Source organism: Pantherophis guttatus, chromosome 8, assembly GCF_059756535.1.
Source record: "Pantherophis guttatus breed Tessera chromosome 8, ASM5975653v1, whole genome shotgun sequence".
NCBI classification, from domain to species: domain Eukaryota; kingdom Metazoa; phylum Chordata; class Lepidosauria; order Squamata; family Colubridae; genus Pantherophis; species Pantherophis guttatus.
In genome coordinates, this window is record NC_142070.1 from 38,668,164 (window position 1) to 38,689,104 (window position 20,941).

Here is a 20,941-nt window from a genome sequence, read left to right on the forward strand (position 1 = left end):
TTTCGGGGGGGGGGTATTTTTAGCACATGCGCTCAAAAGCCCGATTGGGCTTATTATCAGAGGATGTCTTATTTTAGGGGAAACAGGATAATATCCATAGTAATCCATAACTGTACAAGGAATTAATTTAAATATCATGGGGTCCTTTGTGCTCTCTGATCTTGATTGCTTTCTTGCAGATGTTTCATTACAAATAGGTAAAATTATCAGTGCATAATTTGAATACTTTCATAGAAATATCAATCATAACAATTTTTGATTTTCATTTGTATATATAGGATAGCAAAAGTAAGACTAGATAACTACAATATATATAAAAATCAATATTTCTATTATGACCATTGCAATCAAAGACAAAACTAAGATTAAAAGAGTTTAGGTAAACTATTTAAAACAGTGAAAAAGTATCACAATTTGAGTTCATTGCAATTACAGAAACATATTAATAATGAGATCTTAGGGCAAAATAGCACTCTACACTTTGGAATAAAAAGTTAGCAGTCTGAATAATTCAAGTATTTAAAAGAACTGATACCTGAACTTTACCCTAATCATAACAAACACAAAAAAGATTGAACTATTTAAGTATATAAAGAATTTTTAAAAATTTAAACTGTATCTATTAACATAAATATTCCAATTTGTAATTTTAACCTACTATTGTTCTCATTCAGCAACAAAATTATAACTCTAAAAATGTGCCTGTCTGTACATAAAATATATTTTAAGTAGAAATGCCTAGTGCACATTCTCAAAAAAAAGTTGGTATCTACTCTAGATTAAACTACACAATGAACTCCATAAATTAAATTTATATGAATTTGTATGTGAAATCCATGTAGATTTTAAATGCTTTATATATTAGACAATAAAATATACTACAGTCCATTGACCAAAGTTCAAATAATATGAAATGGAATCCAACACACCTTGAAAATATATGGGCAGGTGAACGAACATTTGTTGGAGCTGCAAAACTGAACCAGATTTCTTTGATTGTCAATTTCATGCTGCAAGAGTCAGGTGGGGGTGGCCGTAAAGGATTATCCTTTTTTAGTTCATCAGATTCAACCCCTTCATCCTAAACAAGAGTAATAAAGATGAAAAAGTGCAAGATTAGTCCAAAGCAGGAGTGAAATGTAAAATTTGTTACTACCGGTTCTGTGGGCGTGGCTTGGGGGGGGAATGTGACTGGGTGGGAGTGGCCAACTTTTTTAAAAAAAAAACTTTTCAAAGCACTTTTTCTAATGCTTTGAAAAGCCTCTGCCAATCAGGCAACTCAGCTGGGATCGTCAGAGAGGCTTGTTAAAAAATACCTCTCTGACGATCCCAGCTGAGTTGCCTGATCAGCAGAGAGGTATTTTTTTAAAAGCCTCTCTGACAATCCCAGCTGAGTTGCCTGATGGTAGAGAAATATTTTTTACCTCTCTGCCGATCAGGCAACTCAGCTGGGGTCGTCAGAGACTTTTCAAAGCATTTTTTTAACCACTTCTTCGGCCAAGAGGTTGCAGAAAAAAATGCTTTGAAAAGCCTCTGATGATCCCAGCTGAGCCGCACGATCACCCGCCGCCATTGCTACCAGATCAGGCGATCGGGTCCGAACCGGGAGCATTTCACCCCTGGTCCAAAGTGGATGGTCAGATTTCTTAAATTTGTTTTTAAGATGGAAGCTTATTGTGTTACCTGCAAAAAAATAAAAGGCATAACTTTTTTTATCAAAACATGCAAATTACATATTTTCTCAGAAAAGTGAATCAGATTGAAAAACAGCTTAATTTAGCAAATTGAAAAATATTTTAATTGTCACAATAGTAACAGGTAGCAATGGTCCAAAGACTGTTTTAAAACTGTCTTACTTGCTCATCTGAAACTGAATTTGAACGAGTATCAGAACCAGCACTAGCGCAATCACAGTGGAGAATTTCTTCAGACACATCAGTATTGTAACCACTGCCAGTTGGAGAATCTGAAGAATTATTCGATGCAAGAAATCCACCTCTGTCGGTAGCTACAGATTTACTTATATTCCCAAATCCATTATATAATACAGCACCACATTGCCTACCACCTGTCAATATACAAACATAGAAAATATCAGTTTCTTTACAATGTTTCCAGTGTTATCATATATTAAAAATGTTGAAAGATCATTTACCTTTTATTGTCAGATTTTCAATTCCACATTCAAACATTATCCAGCCCCATTTTTCTTGGCTAGGCCCAATTCGTGTTACATCTTGAACTACCTGATGATCAGTTTCATCTACAAAAGAAAAATCATCCAACTCTTCCAAAGTGAAAAGAACTTTTGATTTTTCAAATGGAATGGCTGTTATGGCACAGATTCCCATATCTGCAATGTAAAAAATAAGAGAATTTTATTGGAAAGATTATTTTTTCAATAAAAAACTACAGTAAACTGGACTTCCTAGAAACAACCTTTTTCCTACAGCAGAATACATAATCTGGTATGAGTATTTCTATTCCATTTGCTCTGGAACTACAACAAGGAAAGTTCTAACATTGCTTCTCGTAAATTGAAATAATTCCTTTCCAAGTTCTGGAAAGACAAGCCAAAAACATTCTCAAAGAAATAAAACTTGGATTTTTTTATCTCTCTTGCTGATTATCATCTGATTTTGCTGCCAAAAGCTGGTTCTCTGGCAGTGTTGCACCCTGGATTTGAATGGGAACCCTGAGGAATGACCCAAGATGGTTTTGGATGGTTGTGGACCCATCTGGGCAGTGGTATCTTGAAGATTCCAGTTTTTCTGGAAGTGGTTGAAAAGTCACCGGTCATCCATCTTCCTCTCGGCAGTTCATTTTCTTAAGTATGCCTGGGTTTTAACTTCACTTTTTGAATTTTCTGTTTTACTCCGCTTTTTATCTTTAAAAATTCACTGGTTGGCTGAATGCTGATTTATTTCAACCTCCTGCCGGGCTCTAGCTTTTTTTGTTCTATTTCGCTTTGATTTATGTTATCGTCTTGAATAAGTTTCACTTTCCCATAAGGAAACACAGCATGTTCTTGGATAGGGAAAATGCTTTCGTTTGATTTGCATTAATACTGGACTCTCACCACAGGTTTTTTGCATTTTTTTAATTAGCAAAACATTTCAAGTTCTTTTTCTTAATTATCCTTTTAATCTTGAATCAAAATATCCATAAAATACCTTTGCCTCAGCCTAAGCTACACAGAGTAGTGTATCAAATTATGACAAGCAAGAGTGGGTGATATCTGAAAAAAAAAACTTTTTGGTAACATACAATTCTTGGTTGAAAGCATTTTTAAAAGTCTGATAAATTGATAATGGCTGTGGAAAATATTCAGATACATGTAGTGCTGGATAAATTAGATTCACAAATGTAATGTAATTTGAAAGCTACAGACTCATTGGAAAGAGATATGGGTTATAAAGACATAGAACTAACTGAGCTGATTGCATATACTTCTTTGAAATTCAAGCCTACACTCTTACAATAGCAGATGTCTGAGTAAATGGAGAAGTGACAAATTGGTTTAACTCTTAGGATGAGATTTAAGAATAATTGGGATAGATAAAATGCCGTGGTAAATTTTCTAAAAGTTCTAAAACTTGATTGTAATAATAGTTTTGTTATTTGGTTTTAAAACTAACTTTACATTTTTTTATTATTATTGTTTTTCCTGTTAATTATTTTGTCATTAATATAGTATAAAGATGACAGGTCAATAATCTGCAAATAGACTTCCGCTTGACATTGCAGCACTATCGGATGTGAAAAGCAGAGCTCCACGAACTTGCGCCAAATCCCTTCGTTGGAGGGCCCCATAGGGGGCTAGTCACCCTGTAGGGATGACGAAGAGTGGAGGGGTACCCTGCAGGTCACCGAGAGTGGCGAGTCTCCTGCTTAACCCAGGGCTAATTCCCTCCCAGCCGATGACAAAGAGGCAGCCATTATGGCTGCTGTGAAGCTGAGGCAGCCAGAGAAACAAAGACTGTGCTGGAGCAGAGTGGATAAACAGTGATTGAAATTGTGTGATGTGACTTTTTTTTTTTTTTTACACCTGAAACCTACCCTAAAGAAAATAAACTCTGGAAAAGGGACTCTTTGAAGAGTTTGTTTAAGTGGTGAACAATTACAGAGAGAAAAATCACAGACCCGAAAGAAAAGGATATTAAGAAGAGAGTGCAAAATCTTTAAAAACACAGAAAGACTGGATCTCTAATTTTTATTGGCAATAAGACATTTTAAAATGCTGGAATTACTTGTCAGAATTTTGATTATTTGTTTGAATAAATACAAACGGAACTTGTTCGAATCTATGCAATGTTGAAATTAAACGGAAGGCACCATCTACTGGTGAATGGAATACATTACATCCCTACAATCCTGAGAAAAATACTGATAAGACAGAGGAGAAAGTGGAAATAACACCTGGAAGACTGCTGTGCTATCTATTGCTTTATACTTATCTATTCCATGATTACTGGAGCTCTAATGTTGAAAAAACGGAAGATATCTAAGTAAAGTAACTTTTAAATATCAGGAACTATGATTGAACTTATAGTGGGGATTTAAGGAGACATTTGGAAATTTTCTTGGATTACCTAAAAAAAGCTAAACTGACTAACTGTGGGACCTAAAGAACCATATTACTGTATTTCCGGAGGAGCAACATCAGGACTGAGTGAATTCAAAGTTCATGGAAAGTTGAACTTTGAAAAGTTTCCAAATCAACTTTCTGAGAGCAAAAATAATTGAGACTCTGGGGCAGTGATAGAACATTGACAGACAACTGAGTGATATTTGGACTTATCAAGAAAGAAGGCAAGATGTTTCAGCAGGGGGAAATAAGTGGGTTGCAAAAAGAGTTGGTGGCAATGTTTCAAAGCATTCATGATACTATGACAAGGAATCATAGGAAGATAATAGAGAGATAATGAATAACATAAATGGGAAGTTAGAAAATGCTACACAAGGGATAATGAATAATGATTTAAAAAGCCCAGGAAATAGAGGAGACAATGGAGAAACCAGGGGAAAAAACAGAACTAAATAAACAAACAAAACAAGAAGATAAGAGGGCTGGTACCAGTGGATAAGTCAGAGAGAGGGAATGTTTAGAGATGAAAGTTAGGAGAAATTAATGTAAATAAACAACTGCACTGTCAGAGAGATATAGAAAGAAATAAGTCACCGTGTGTATATATATATATATATATATATATATGTATATATAACATTAGAAAGTAGTTGATAGATGAAGTTGAGCATTATATATGTATAGTATATGTACTTGTAATTTGTGTGTTTGATTAAGAAAAACTTGTTCAGTTTTTCTTATAATTGTTTTAAATGTTCTTTTTTAAATACGAATAAAGTTTGTTTAAAAAAAAAAAAAATAGAAGATAAGAGGGAGAAGGTAATAAAAACTTATGAAGCAATTTAGGGAAAATACATGCTAAAAAGACCAAAAAATGATATTAGATAAGCAGAAAGATATCTTTGAAAAGAAAATGGAAAGTTGGGCAGATCCTCTGGAGGTTTGGCAACAAAAGATAGTAGAGATGGAAGAAATACTTAAATTAAACAGGAAAGATATAGCTAGAGAAGAAGACCCAAGGGAGGAATTTGGGAAGCAAGTCAAAAAACGAATAAGAATTGAAATATTAAAACGGGCAAGAGATGATTGATAGAGGAAATGTTTTGTAACACAAAAATGGCTTTACTAGGAGCTAGAATAGAGACAAGATATAGGGGAAATATTATTATGCATATTTTTATATAATATATTAAAAGTAATAGCTAAATATTTTATTTATTTATTTTAATTTAATTTAATAATTTAATTTAATAATTTAATTAATTTAATTTAATTTAATTATTAATTTAATTTAATTAATAATTTAATTTAATTATTAATTTAATTAATAATTTAATTTAATTTAATTTAATTTAATTTAATTTAATTTAATTTAATTTAATTTAATTAATTTAATTTAATTTAATTTAATTTAATTTAATTTAATTTAATTTAATTTAATTTAATTTAATTATTTATTTATTTTAATTTATATCCCACCCTTCTCCCCGAAGGGACTCAGGGCGGTGAACAGCCGAGAATTAAAATAACATACAATATAAAAGTTAAGATAATTAAAAATAAATTAAATTAAACGGCCTCCCAATTTAAAACCCTAGCTATACAATTAAAACTAACCCATAAAACCTATTCAGGCCAGGCCGGCTTGCTGAAATAAAAACGTCTTCAGGGCCTTACGGAAAGTGCGGAGATCCACAATCAGCCGTATTCCGGGAGGTAGCTCGTTCCAGAGGGCGGGAGCTCCCACAGAGAAGGCTCTCCCCCTGGGGGCCACCAGCCGACATTGCTTGACCGACAGCACCCTGAGGAGGCCCTCTCTGTGAGAGCATATTGGCCGGTGGGAGGTTATCGGTAGCAGAAGGCGGTCTCGTAAATATCCTGGCCCTAAGCCATGGAGTGCTTTAAAGGTGAGAACCAACACCTTGACGCGCACCCGGAAGACCACCGGGAGCCAGTGCAGCTTGCGCAGGAGAGGTGTTATATGGGAGCGCCATGTCACTCCCGTAATCACCCACGTGGCCGCATTCTGGACCAGTTGGAGCCTCCGGGTGCTCCTCAAGGGGAGCCCCATGTAGAGAGCGTTGCCATAGTCCAGGCGAGAAGTGACGAGAGCATGAGTGACTGTGCATAAGGAATCCCAACTCAGAAAGGGGTGCAACTGGCGTATCAGGCGAACCTGATAAAAAGCCCCCCTGGCCACGGCCGTCATGTGCTCTTCTAAAGACAGCCGTGTGTCTGTTGTGGCCCCGCCCTCTGAGCCTGTCCCATCGGAGGAAGAAAGCTCCGAGCATGAGGAAGAGGAGTCAGCCAGGCCTCCCTCTCCAGGCCCCTCCCCTCTGGCATTGTCTCAAGTGCCGGCCGAGGGAGAAGAGACAGCTGATTCGGATCAGAGTGATAAAGAAACATCATTCCTGGACGCACGCCTCCGAAGGCGTGATAAACGTTTGCAGCAGCTTAGGAGGCATGCTAGGGATTAGAACTGAGTCACTGGACCACACCCCAGAGACTATATAATAGAGGGTGGTGGTCAAGGATTTTTGTGACGAACAAAGCAAACCTTGGATAGTCACTAAAGCCTCGTCCGGAGCTGCTGAGAGAAAGATTTAAAGTGTCGGACATTTGGACTCTTGAGTATTTGTCTTTCTGTTTTACTTTGAAAATAAAGTCACTTGGCAGACGGTGTGTCTATCGCTGCCAAGTGGGAGATAAGAACTGGGTGCGTTCCAAAGTGTTTCCTTAACCCTCGACTGGCTGTGTGTGTGTGTGTGGGTACGGGGACAGATCAGTGTCCAGGAGGATGCCCAAGTTGCAAGCCCCCTCTGTGGGGGTCAATGACTCGCCCCCAATAGCCAGCGATGGCACCAGCTGGCTATATCGGGATGCCGGCATCCACAGCCACTCGGTCTTGGAAGGGTTGAGTCGAAGCCTGTTCCTCCCCATCCAGACCCGCACGGCCTCCAGACACTGGGACATCACTTCAAGGGCATCGTTGGGGTGATTTGGGGTGGAGATGTACAGCTGAGTGTCATTAGCGTACAGATGGCATCGCACCCCAAATCCACGGATGATCTCACCCAGCGGCTTCACATAAATGTTGAACAGGAGTGGCGAGAGGACCGACCCTTGTGACACCCCACAAACAAGGCGCCTCGAGGTTGACCTCTGCCCCCCTGCCAACACAGACTGTGACCGGTCGGAGAGATAGGAGGAGAACCACCGCAACACGGTGCCTCCCACCCTCCAGCCGGTGCAGCATGATACCATGGTCGATGGTATCAAAAGCCGCTGAGAGATCTAATAGGACCAGAACAGAGGAGCAACCCTGTCCTGAGCCCTCCAGAGATCATCAACCAACGCGACCAATGCCGTTTCCGTGCTGTACCCAGGCCTGAAGCCGGACTGGCACGGGTCTAGATAGACGGTTTCATCCAGGTACTGCGGGAGCTGTTGCGCAACCACTCTCTCAACAACCTTCGCAATAAAGCGAACGTTGGAGACAGGACGATAGTTAGCCATAACAGCCAGGTCCAGAGAAGGCTTCTTAAGGAAGGGCCTCACCACCGCCTCTTTCAAGGCAGGCGGCAGGAAACCTTCCCCAAAGAAGCCTTTATAATCCTCTGGAGCCAGCTTCACGTAACCTCCCGGGTAGCCAGTACCAGCCAGGAGGGACACGGGTCCAGTAAACATGTGGTTGCGTTTAACCTCCCCAGAATCCTGTCCACGTCCTCAGGCGTCACAGGATCGAACTCGTCCCAGATAACATTCTCAAGACCCGCCTCAGCCACCCCGCCGGAATCTACCCAGTCAGAGTCCAGGCCTTCCCGAATCTGAGTGATTTTATCGTGCAGATACTGTGCAAAATCCTCAGCCTACCCTTGCAAGGGGTCCTCCCGCGCTCCCTGATGTAGGAGGGAGCGGGTCACTCTAAACAAGGCAGCTGGGCGATTATCTGCCGATGCAATAAGAGCAGAAAAGTAATCACACTTTGCCGCTTTTATCGCCACTAAATAGGTCTTAATATGAGACCTAATTAGTGTTCGATCGGATTCGGAACGACTGGCCCTCCAACCACTCTCTAGGCGTCTTATGAAGATTAGAGGTTGAAATATGAATATGAAGATTAGAGGTTCAAAGATGGTACTGTTATTGTTATTAGAATAGGGGACTAAAATGTTGAACAATTAAATAATGAAGGCTTATATTTAAAGTCAAATATGTATAAGAATATTATTACAATTACATGATTTAAATAACAAATAATATTAATACTATCATTACTACTGTATCCAAATGAATGATATACAGATGCCTCACTGTTCATGTATTGATATTGATGTATATTCAAAAAAATGAAATAAAATAGATCTTGTAGTTTAAATTTTTGGGGGGTCTGTTTCACAAGAAAAAAATATTTTAGTAATTTATTAATAAGTATTCAACTAGGGGGGATAATATGTGTATATATATTGGATCTTTTTTTTCTTCTTTAATGCACTTTTAAAAATGTCTTGTTCTGTGTGTTTTTGTTTTTGGAGTTTTGCACTTTAACTTTTCTCAACTAAAATAAAAATAGGGGGAAAAAGAAATTCTTGCATATATATATTCAAGTCTTAATAAGATATATTCTAGTCTTAATAAGATTTTTGTAGCAAAGCACTGCCAAATTAGCATTACAAAAAGGCTTACCTGAAGTATCTAAGCCTCTGAGTTGCCCGTGAATACGATGAATATTAAGTTTAGCTGCAATTTCTTTTCCTTTTTCTGCTCCAGCATTTGATCGTAGAGAGCCAGAGGATTGGGGCTGCATTTTATTGGAATGGACATACTTCTCAAAAGTTACAGAACCTCTCCTAGTTTCTGCACTGTTTGTATTCTCTTCAACCACACCTCTTTTAATTAAAAAAGATAAATATTTGAGACATCTCAGGAAATGCAGTTTCTTGTATCAGTAATTTAAATACTTTTGTTTGCTAACAAAATATTTTTATTAATACATATGCATAGCTGAAGGCATTTGTTACTCATTTATATTATAAATCTGCCCCATATTATTTAACAAAAAGATTTTTAAAAATGTGTTATACAGACCAAATCTGGACTACAGGGACCCCATGGAGATGAAGAAGAATCCTGAAGCAATGATTTTGTCACAATGTTAAATCTTCTATGAAAAATGTAACTAAGGTATGACTTATTTAAAACATTACCTTACCTGTTCATACGGACTTGTGTGGCAATCCTATCAAAGCACAAAGCCACTAAAGAAACATGAGTTACATTTTTGGCTGTGGCTGTCCCGGATGATTCTTCAATTGATGCTTGAAGTAAGCATAAATTTACCTAGAAAAGTTATCCCATAGTTTTAAGAAGAGACATACAAATCAAGTGTTTTTATTTCATTCAACAAATGTTTTTCAAAATTTCATGAAAGCATGAACATCACTTTATCTAAAGAGATGTTATCAACATTCATGTTGCACATTTTGCCATTGAATTAGGATAAGTACAATTGATATATTATGGGAGATTTATATATTATTGAAAGTACAACTAGTATTTGGAAAAAAACATCCTCAGCATTCTGTGTTCAATTATCTCAGCCATGGAATTCTTTTCTACACTGTTGCATGGAACCAGTATGGCCCTATTCTTTACTAGAAATAAAATGTTCCTGACTCATCCATATTTTCTTTATTTATTCATAAACATCTTGAATCTTTGTAAGTGCTACTTTGGACCAGTAGTACCGTGACATAATAATCACTTTCCTGGAAATTTACCTGCATTTGCAATTGGCTAAATGAACCAGTAATTTAGCTGTTGTTCCAACTAATACATTATGTGGTACAGGTAGTCCTTGACTAACAACAGTTCATTTAGTGACCATTGAAAGTTACAATGGCACTGAAAAAGTGACTTATAACTGTTTTTCACAGTTACAACCATTACAGCATTCCCATGATCATGTTATCAAAATTCAGATGCTTGGCAGCTAGTTCATATTTATGCTGTATCCCAAGGTCATGTGATCACCTTTTGCAACCTTCTGACAAGCAGAGTCAATGGGGAACCAGATTCACTTAAGAAACAGGTTACTAACGTATCAGCTGCAGTGATTCACTTAAAAATTGAGACAAGAAAGGTCGTAAAACGGGGCAAAACTCACTTAACAGATGTCTCATTTAACAAAAGAAATTTTGGGCTCAATTGTGGTCATAAGACGAGGACTACCTGTATTTCTGTAGACAATGAAGGAATCCATACCGAGGCTGATTACCATTTTCCCACTGGCCAGTTTTGGCATTGACACATCTAGTACAATTACAAGGTCATGATACATAGCTTCAAATAATTTCATGCCTATGCTTCTCTTCAACGTATTAGTGTTCTTCTCTTAGGATCCAGACTAGGTAGTCATCTTTTTAAATAGTGAAGATACCAGAAACCTAGATCCTTCACCTAGCCCAAATCTGTACAAAATGATGTTTTGGTTCTTCTAACCTGTTTATATTCAAGACAATTCTTGCTAAGCTCTAGTGCATTTTTCAAGGCTACTCGGTCAAACTGTTAATTACCTTAGGTACTGTAACATTGGCTTGTAGGCCTTTAATAGTCACATTATCTTGTTTGAGAGAAACATTGGCTTGTGTCTTTACTTGAGTTGTTCCAGTAGCCGGAGTTTCAATTTTTGTTCCTCTCACATCCTGTTTAGAAGATAGCTTTAAAACCGAAGAACAAGTAGTACACATTGCAATTAAGATTTAAAGGAAATATGTTTAACTGTTTTGGATCAAGTGTTTTATTTGGCCTAGAACTGACGTGTCTTGTTCCAAAAAGTAGGCAAGGGAACAATAAAATATAAAAGGACTTTAATTTAATTTAAAGTTACAGTGCTTCAGAATAGCATCATGTCTTTTCTTCTACCCTTTCATCCAATATCAGTAGAAATAAACACCACCAGATATACTCCAAATTCAGGAAGTCCTAATTCTTTTAGACAATAGAATATTTTAAATGTAATTCCATAAATCTTCCATTTTGTTTCATATTCTCTCCCCACCATCCCTTTCTCTCTGGAACCCACATATTATTTTTGACTCTTTCTCCATTTTGGCAGTTAAGTTTTTGGTAATAGGTGAGAGAATGACGAGAACTGAATTTTCAAGCAAATAATTTTTGAACTGAAGTCCAAAAATATAAAAATATTTTTCTTTACTTATGTAAAGCATTTTTTCTTTGCTTATGTACTATAGCATATACTTATTTATAAAAAATAAATGGAGTAAATACATATTCCCTTCCACCCCATCTCCTGAAGCAAGGGTTTACTTTCCTTTTTCTCTATCTTTGAGGACTAAATATACAATATTATTATTCTGTTGTTGTTTAGTAAGCCAAATAAGAAAAAAAAAAGCCAAAGCACATTTGGGGAAGGCAACAAGCTGTATGGAAATAATAAATCTTTGCCATAATAAGAAATTTAATTAGATAATTATACATACATTTTCTGAAAATGTTGTTTTTTTATTCTGGACAGCTTCTCTGAGAACCTTACAATGCAAATCATCCACAATGGCTGCTGCATGACGTGTGCTTGCACAGTACACCATTGCTTCTATATACCTATAGGAAGAGTTAGTCCAAAATATATGTTGAAAGCAGGTTTCAAACAAGATTTTATCTACTTGTCTCTTTATAAAAGGCTTGAGAAAAATATAGCCAAATTAACTTATGTCTAAAACTTTAAAGATATTTATAATAAATGCATCTGTAAAATTTATTTTTTTAAATGATTACATTTGTACATGTGGTAGCACAGTGGTTAGAATGCAGTACTGCAGGTTACTTCTGCTGATTGCCAGCTGCCAGCAATTCAGCAATTCGATCCTGATTGGCTCAAGGTTGACTTAGCCTTCCATCCTTCTGAGGTCGGTAAAATGAGGACCCAGATTGTTGGGGGCAATATGCTGACTCTGTAAACTGCTTAGAGAGGGCTGTAAAGCATTGTGAAGCAGTATATACTGTAAGTCTAAGTGCTATTGCTATTAAGTTTTCCATAAGCTAAAAATTCTGTTTTAAATTTCAATGTTTTGATATTTTTAAACTTCTTACAGTCTATATTGTTATTAATAATCTGTAAGCTATCCAGATTCACTTGATAGCTAGATGGGTAACATATAAATTTAATAAATAAATAAGCAGTTAGCAGAAAATTTAGGATCTGACAATATAGGGAAGCCCAATAGTTTTATTTATTATTAAATTTGTCCGCTGCCTGATCTCCCAATGGCTTTGGTAGCTCGCATGAAAAACATTTAAAAAAACATTAAAAGTTAATTTGTGAAAACAGAATTATATCAATCAATGAACTAGTATAATCCAAAATGCCAATTCCTTTGTTTTATCAAAGTATACTCTGTATTCTTTTGTTCCTCTTAACCTTAACCAATCATAAGAAATTTTTAAAAAGATTATATGTGTTAGGACATCAAATTAGTTTGGGATATATTAATGTGTATCAGATTAATAAGGGGAGGACGCGTTGACTCAGCGGTTAAAGATGCTGAGCTTGTTGGCTAGAAACCTGACAGACAAGGTTCAAAATGCAAATGCCACTTGACAAGGTGAGCTCCCGTTAACTGCCCCAGCTCCTGCCCACCTAGCAGTTCAAAAGCATGCAAATGTAAGTACATAAATAGGTACCACTTTAGTGGGAGGCTAACAGCGTTTCATGTCCTTGGCGCATAATCTCGGTGCCTACATGACCACAGAAATGTCTTTGGACAATGGCTCCCTTGGTAAGAAACAGAGATGAGCACCAACCCATAGAGTCAAAAATGACTGGACAGGGGAAACCTTTTCCACAATTTTGCTACTATACAACTAATATTTTCTAGACAAAATTGGTTTTTAGATTCTGAATGGCCACCTAGCCAGAAAATAACTTTCTGTCTGTCTATACTTGATTAAGGAGCTCAAGTATATTTAAGCTAGTCTCTTTCTCTTACCTCAACTTATCTTACATTGCTGAAAATAATAGGAGCTTTTGGAGAAAAGGCAGGATAAAAATGAAAAAAAAAATGAAGAAATGTTTTTCCATGTAGTGGCTTGGTTCTTTTCCTAGTATCTCCCTAGAATAAGCTCTTTGCTGGAACTTCAAGTACAGCCATAATAATGGTTTTGTTTGGCCTATAAGTACCAATATAAGACAGGAGCTCAAGAAAGATTACATGTGATCACATTTCATTTTAGCCACATAATGGCAAATTGGTGAAGTGGGTTAGGTTAAAAGAGCTGGGTGACATCAAAGTCACATAGTAAGTTTCTATAACTTACATGACCATGTGTCTCTTTACTATTATACTGGTTTATATGGCCATACATTTCCAGTAATGCAAGAAGAGAGATAAGAAGATATAGCACATGAGGCTGCGGGGCAAAAAAACTATTGAAAAGACTCTATTCATATCTGTTTCAGTACAACATTGTACTGTCCCAGGCCAAGAAGAAATGTGACAACCATATTATATGCATATAGCTCTTGAAACAAAGAAATACCTGTCTAAAACTTCTGCTACAAGAGGACTAAGAACTATATCCACTGTTCCTTTTACTTCAACAATAGCTGTTGTTCTGGTCTGACAAACTGGATGATCAAGAGTCCATTCCTCTGTTATTGTTTCATCATCTGTGTTATCTAGGATTTTCTTTTCCAAAGGAGTATATGGAGTGCTAAATAAATAAGTGAAAAACAAAATATTAAATTTTTAATTGTATCTTTTTGCTAATTACTTGCCACAATAGAATTTATTGGAAAAGATTATTTACCTAATCATCTTTTCAGGAGAATATGATCTATGTATGATAAGTGCAATAAATGAAGAAAGTGTAAATTTCCTAATTTGAAAAGTAATAAGCGTTCACATACAAAAACAAAGTAATAACATGGATAAGTATCCAGAAGACAATAGAACGGAGCACTGAATTGATGCTTTCTCAAGTTACTGGTTTGAACTAATTTTAAATGTACTTTTCTATCTGTAGTTTAATTTTTTTTTTTTTACAAAAACATAAAATGTATCCTACCAGTTCAGAGCAATAGAATCAGAGATATAAATGCATTATCTAATATTATATTTACAAGACATATCCTCCAATAAGCCGGTTTGGCATAAGAAGGTGGTAGACATTATATTTCTACAATTATTATGAAAACCAAGCTTCAAATACTAGAATGTCTTAAATGATAAATATTTCTGACATCAAATAAATGTCACTCTTTTTGAAAATATATGTTGGTTCATCATTGTAAACAAACTGTATATAATGAAGACCTCTTAATCAATAATAAATAAAAATATATCCAAATCATATATGAATTACATTTAAATAATTAAACAGGAATTCATCAGTTTTTTGCCTTCCAAAGACATTTTAAAGCAAGGTGTTTTTCTTAAGCATAGTACCGAAACTATTTGACATGCACAGGAAATATAAGACAGTGTTCATAAATACTTTTCATCATGTTTGTGCTATCCTTAGCAAGCTACAGCTTACTATACATTTCATCATATCAATTAAGTCCTACAGCATAAGCCTAATTTCTTAGATAACGTTATATGAATTTAACTTTCCTTTAAAAACTTGAAAAGCTTACTTTTCAAAAAAGCTAATCTAATAAATATTACTGAATCTGAAAAATGTTCAGAATAGTCAGAAAACAAATTCAGCTTATAAAAATCAACAACCTAGAAGCTACTTCTATAGTGTGAAAACTCAGTGCAAATAAATATGAGCAGCATTTCATTATCTTTTGACAGGAACAATTATAGTATAAGATACAAATATTCAGCACCACTGAAGGGGACTGTTACACACACACACTCTGAATATTTGTATCTTATACAATTGTTCCTGTATATAATGTATATAATCCTGTATATAATGAAATGCTGTATGTATATATATACATATACATATACATATACATATACATATACATATACATATACATATACATATACATATACATATACATACACACACACACACACACATATACATATATATATTTGTCTATGTAAGTTTTCACAGGTATATATGTGTGTACAGTTAATATTTCGGGTTTCTTCCCGTATAATTGTGAACATATCCCTAAAAGGGTAGAAACGACGTTTTGACAGAATCTCATCTGCCATCATCAGGCTTTCCCGTGTGCTTTCGTATATGCTTCCTGCCCATCAACATACATTGGACAGACCAACAGAAGAATGAGTGTGCGCATCGAGGAACACAAAAACTCAATACAAAAGCAAGAACACACATCATCATTAGTTCAACACATAAATACAACAGGACATAATATTACTTTTAATAACACAAAAACAATTGCAAAAATAGAACATCTCAATGGCAGAATAATCAGAGAGGCCATTGAAATAGAGAAAAGACCATATTGCATGAATAAACGTGATGACACTTCACATCTGCCTACTATTTGGAAACCTGCTCTCATAGATAGACGAATCTTAACACAAAATATAAAACATAGATCAAGTGTTAATCAAAAGGCCTGTATGGACACAAGTTCCATCCAAATCACATTCCAGCCAGCCACAAAGATGAAGCCCTGCCACCTGGTGGAGTAAAACCAACCATACACCCGAAGCCAAGCCAATAAACACAAATTGAGACTCCCAACCAATCAGAATGAAAAGGTGGAGTACCAGACTACCGGCACCAGATTTGAAATAGTAACGGCAGTTACAGCAAAAGACCCTTCACATAAGCCTGATGATGGCAGATGAGATTCTGTCGAACCGTCGCTTCTACCCTTTTAGGGATATGTTCACAATTACACGGGAAGAAACCCGAAATATTAACTGTACACACACAGACACACACAGACACACACAGACACACACAGACACACACACACACACACACACACACACATATATATATATGTCTTCTTAAGTTTTCGTGGGTGTGTAGATGCAAAAAATTAAAATCTTGGGTGTTTTCCCACGTCATATTAAATAAGTTAGTTAAAATGTTTAAAATTCTGGTTAAAATCCTATCTTAAAATCTTCTAAAAATCCTGTAAGGAGTGAATCCTTGCAGAGTGCTCTGTAAGGATATTTAGAAGATTTTAAGCTAGGATTTTAACCAGAATTTTAAACATTTTAACGAATTTATTTAATATGACGTGGGAAAACACCCAAGATTTTAATTTTCTGCGTAGATAAATAGATAGATAGATAGATAGATAGATAGATAGATAGATAGATAGATAGATAGATATAGACACCACCTTTGTAATATGTAAAAAGGAGAATTTAACTTTCAACATATTACAAATGCATCATAACTTATTACTCACTTAGAAGTTGATCCTGTAAACTGCATGCCTCGATCCAGTAGAGCATTAGCTTTAAGACCTTGTTTAACAATCTGGAAAAAATAATATGCTATTACTCTTTGAGAGCTTTCAAAATGAATTCCTATTTCAAACAGATTTTACTATGCTAAATTCCAAATGAGTAAATTCATTCATTTGGAAACAGAAATTTTTTTCTATATTTTTTTAACATTTCAAAAATTCACCATTAAGGATTCAGTGAAATTATAAATTATTTTGAATGCATTATTTACAATTTATTTGTGATGTGAAATACTAGAAGAAACAAATTATCTAGATCCTTTTTAATTCCATTCAGGCCTAGTTATGAAATAGAAATGGCACTCATCACTGTGGTTCATAACCTTTCTCAAGATAAGAGATGGGAGGGAATGCACTCTTTTGATCCTATTGGACTTCTTGTTAGTGCATTGTATAATTGATCATAATATTCTTTACAATTGACTGAAAAGACTGAAGACACTCTTTTGGAATGGTTCCACTCCTGTATCCATGGATGATTCTAGTCAGTTATCGTAACATAAAACCACTGAAATCCATGAAAATGCCAATGTGAAGTCCTTCAGCAATCAGGATTCTCTCTGAAGTGGTTCAACATTTATATGATAATGCTGGGAGAAGTTATTTGTTGGTTTGGGGTGAGGCATGCTGATGACATTCAATTATAAACTGATACCCCAGCCTGAGCTGCAGACAATATGGAAATCTTATGCTAAACTGGAAATGGTTATGATCTATATGGAGTGAAAGAACCTTGAAATTAAATCCTACCAAGAGAACATTAACACTTCTCAATAAGTATTTGAAGAATGCAGTGACACAATCCCAAGTACTTACTCTGAACGGGATTATACTCCTCACAAAGGGGTGAGGGTTCTCATGGACTTTTTGTTTCTATTCAGTAAGTAGGCTGGGGAGGGGGGGAGGGCTTTTGCCTAGCTCTGGCTGGTATGCCAAATGCAACTCTACCAGAATCATAATACTCTGATATGCTTTGATCATTGTCTAATTGAACTGCAGTAACATGGGGATGCATTTGGAAATCTGATAAGATGTAACTAATATAAAATTATTAACAGTGGCATATGAAATAATATCAATGTTAAAGCAACTGTATCAGTTGAGACTAAGCTTCCAGGCCCAATTCAAAGTGCTGGTCATGATACAGAAGAAAGAAAGATCAGGCCAAGTCTTGCCAGAATTGACTTTGCTATCTGATCTACTCATCTAGAAAAGGCATGTTAAGAATTCCTTCCCCACAAGCAGTGCATGTAAAATAGAAATGATGACTACAGAAAAATTATGAACAACTCACTCCTACCAGTACATGCCGACTTTCCTCATTTATCAGCTAGAAGACTCAAATCAACGAAGCCCCCATTTGCACTTGTATAATATCTGTCCAACAACTTTGATTCCCAATGGAAAGCCAAATGGGTCGCTGAATACTCAGACATAAGAAGATATATAAATGACCCCACAAAAAAGGTGCCAGACTTTGAGTTACTATGCCAGCAATAGACAATCCTGAATAGGATTTGCACCTCCCACGCAATCTGCTGGGTCTCTCTGTATAAAGTATAAATGGGGCATAGTATCCTCCCTTCAGTGTAACTGTGGGGTCCCACATCAAACTGTATATCACATCACATGGTTAGATGGTCTAGACATTGGTATTTGAACGTTGATCTTTTTAACATTTTATTTTATTGTGTTTTTTACTAATCTAGATGAAAGGTTATATATATTGCTAATTCATGTGTAATATGCCATATGATAGACAGATAGACAGACAGACAGACAGGATGACAGGCTTCTGTGGGATAGCCCCCGCTCTTTGAAATACCTTTCCCTAAAAATATGTAGCATCCACCGTTAATGTGGGTGTTAAAGCAGATGATTGGACTAGAAGACCTCCAAGATTCCTTCCACCTCTACTATTCTGTTATGTTTCAAAAACAAGTAAACATTTGTGTTACTATAGTAAGCTATAGCCCCCCCAGGTAATCTGAATTAGGACTACCACAAGTAATTGATAGGGGTTTTTTTACTGTTGATTTTTTTCCATTTTGTTTTTGCACATACATGTAGAGAGGTAGCTCAACAAATAAATACATTGTGGTTTTTACCTTAAAACTTGGAACAGAAAGTTGCTCAAAATATGAGGAACTTTCTTCACTAGTTGGAGTGTCGAGATCTAACGGCCTATGTAAAGATGATTTGGAGGTCCTTTTATTTGTTGGATGTTTTACTGACCAGTTAATCACTTGGTACTGAGTGAGGTAGCTTTGATAGCAGTTCATTAAAGGCTGCTGGGAAGTGATTTGTTCATTCTCAGGAGCCTTCTCAGTTTCTATGATATATATATGTTCAACAAGATCATCCTCTCCTCCCAAAGCAGAAACAAACGAAGCTTGCGAGGGATGCATTTTTATTGGTACAGTTTTTGTATCTTGAGTAGTTTCTCCCTGAAAGGTAGTAGTAAGTGGTCCTTCTACACTGTGATACATTGATCCCCTCCCATAATCAATTTGTTTGGCTTGTTTTCTCTTCTTTTTCCTCCCAGGATAGGTTCCTGGGCCTTCATCACTACTGATGGGTTCAAAGTCCTCAGCAGCTGAGAAGTAGGCTTCACTATCAGCCATTGACATGCTAGAGTCCATAGAACGATACTGATGAAATGAATTTGAGTCTGCAGAAGGTGTATAAGGAAAAGAACCAAAACTTCTTCTTTGCTTTGGAGAATCTAAGACATTTTCATCACTACGGGAAACATCACTGCTGAACTGTACACCAACTGGAACAGGCTGCTTATCACCGTAGAAAGCTGCAGTAAGACTTTTGGTGCTTCCAAGTCGACCAGAACATACTGACTCTTGCCGTTTCAAAGGAGATCTAAGAGGAGATTGTCCAACAGGCTTTTCTTGTAGATTAGGAGATACTGGGCTATTTGCTGATCCTTCTGCTACACTACTAGAAAAAAAAATTATACACAGTGATGCAAACTGCACAGAATTCAATAACATTTATCCAGGGTTGACATAGAAACTGTGATTGTAGATTTCTTTCAAACACAAAAAAAGAGCACAGGTTTTCACAGTTACACTGAGAAACTTGAAAGGAAACATGCATGATAGAAACATTTATACACACACACACACACACACACACACACACACACACATATGTATTATTCTCTCAGCCAGGTTTTTCCTACGTAAATCAAGATCTTTATACAGCCATAGTTCAGTGAAATCTCATTCACTAGTTTTTAGGCTTTATCAGACATCAAACCAGCATTTTGATGTCTGATAAAGCCTAAAAACTAGTGAATGAGATTTCACTGAACTATGGCTGTATAAAGATCTTGAGGAACCTGGTCTACCCAGCATGTGGGACGGAGCATACTGCATCCCTTTCACCTTTCAGCTCCAATCCGCTCCGGAGCTTAAAATTTTAAAATAATTAAAATTTTATTTTTCTAAGCTTTCGTCAGCCATGCTGACATCGTCAGAGTATTAAACTACCATTACAGAGATCTCTGCCTTTATATGTCATTAATCAATTTGGCCATTGCACGTGTAATAGGCCTTTCCAGCCGTCTCCCACTTGTAATTAGCCAAATTGTTTTTGCTGTCGTCATGCTGGATGATGGAGGCTTAATTTCTTGTTGTGGCCCGCCAGCGGCCTGCGTGGATCGTGGCTGATCCCGACGAGGAGGCTAGTGTGGGGTTGCGCCAGCAGCCTGCACAGCCGGCGCTCACGTCGGACAGCAAGGAGGCTGAAGAGGATGTGATGCCAGAGTCAGAGACTCAGCCAGGGCCTTCAGAACCTCCAGAGGCTCCTTCAAGTGGAGAGAGCAAAGTGGAGGAGCCTGTCCTCAATGCTAAAGCACGCAGGGCTGCCAAAAGGCAGGAGTGGCTACTCAGGAG

General features: G+C 36.5%; 1 protein-coding gene across 17 annotated transcripts in view; it reads right to left on the reverse strand.

Annotated features, from left to right (window-relative positions):
* Positions 1–20,941, reverse strand: part of BLTP1 (bridge-like lipid transfer protein family member 1) — a 148,110-nt gene that overhangs the window by 75,059 nt on the left and 52,110 nt on the right. For 16 of the 17 annotated variants that reach the window (XM_087874611.1, XM_034401470.2, XM_087874613.1 and 13 more), the window contains exons 28-37: positions 19,139–19,982; positions 16,971–17,041; positions 14,147–14,320; positions 12,091–12,211; positions 11,164–11,307; positions 9,801–9,928; positions 9,275–9,477; positions 2,156–2,353; positions 1,857–2,068; positions 930–1,081 (exon numbers count right to left, since the gene is read on the reverse strand). In XM_087874611.1, coding sequence (XP_087730737.1) covers positions 930–1,081; positions 1,857–2,068; positions 2,156–2,353; positions 9,275–9,477; positions 9,801–9,928; positions 11,164–11,307; positions 12,091–12,211; positions 14,147–14,320; positions 16,971–17,041; positions 19,139–19,982 — 2,247 coding nt within the window. The remainder of the gene's footprint in view (positions 1–929; positions 1,082–1,856; positions 2,069–2,155; positions 2,354–9,274; positions 9,478–9,800; positions 9,929–11,163; positions 11,308–12,090; positions 12,212–14,146; positions 14,321–16,970; positions 17,042–19,138; positions 19,983–20,941) is intronic. The other variant, XM_034401468.2, reaches the window with a different exon arrangement.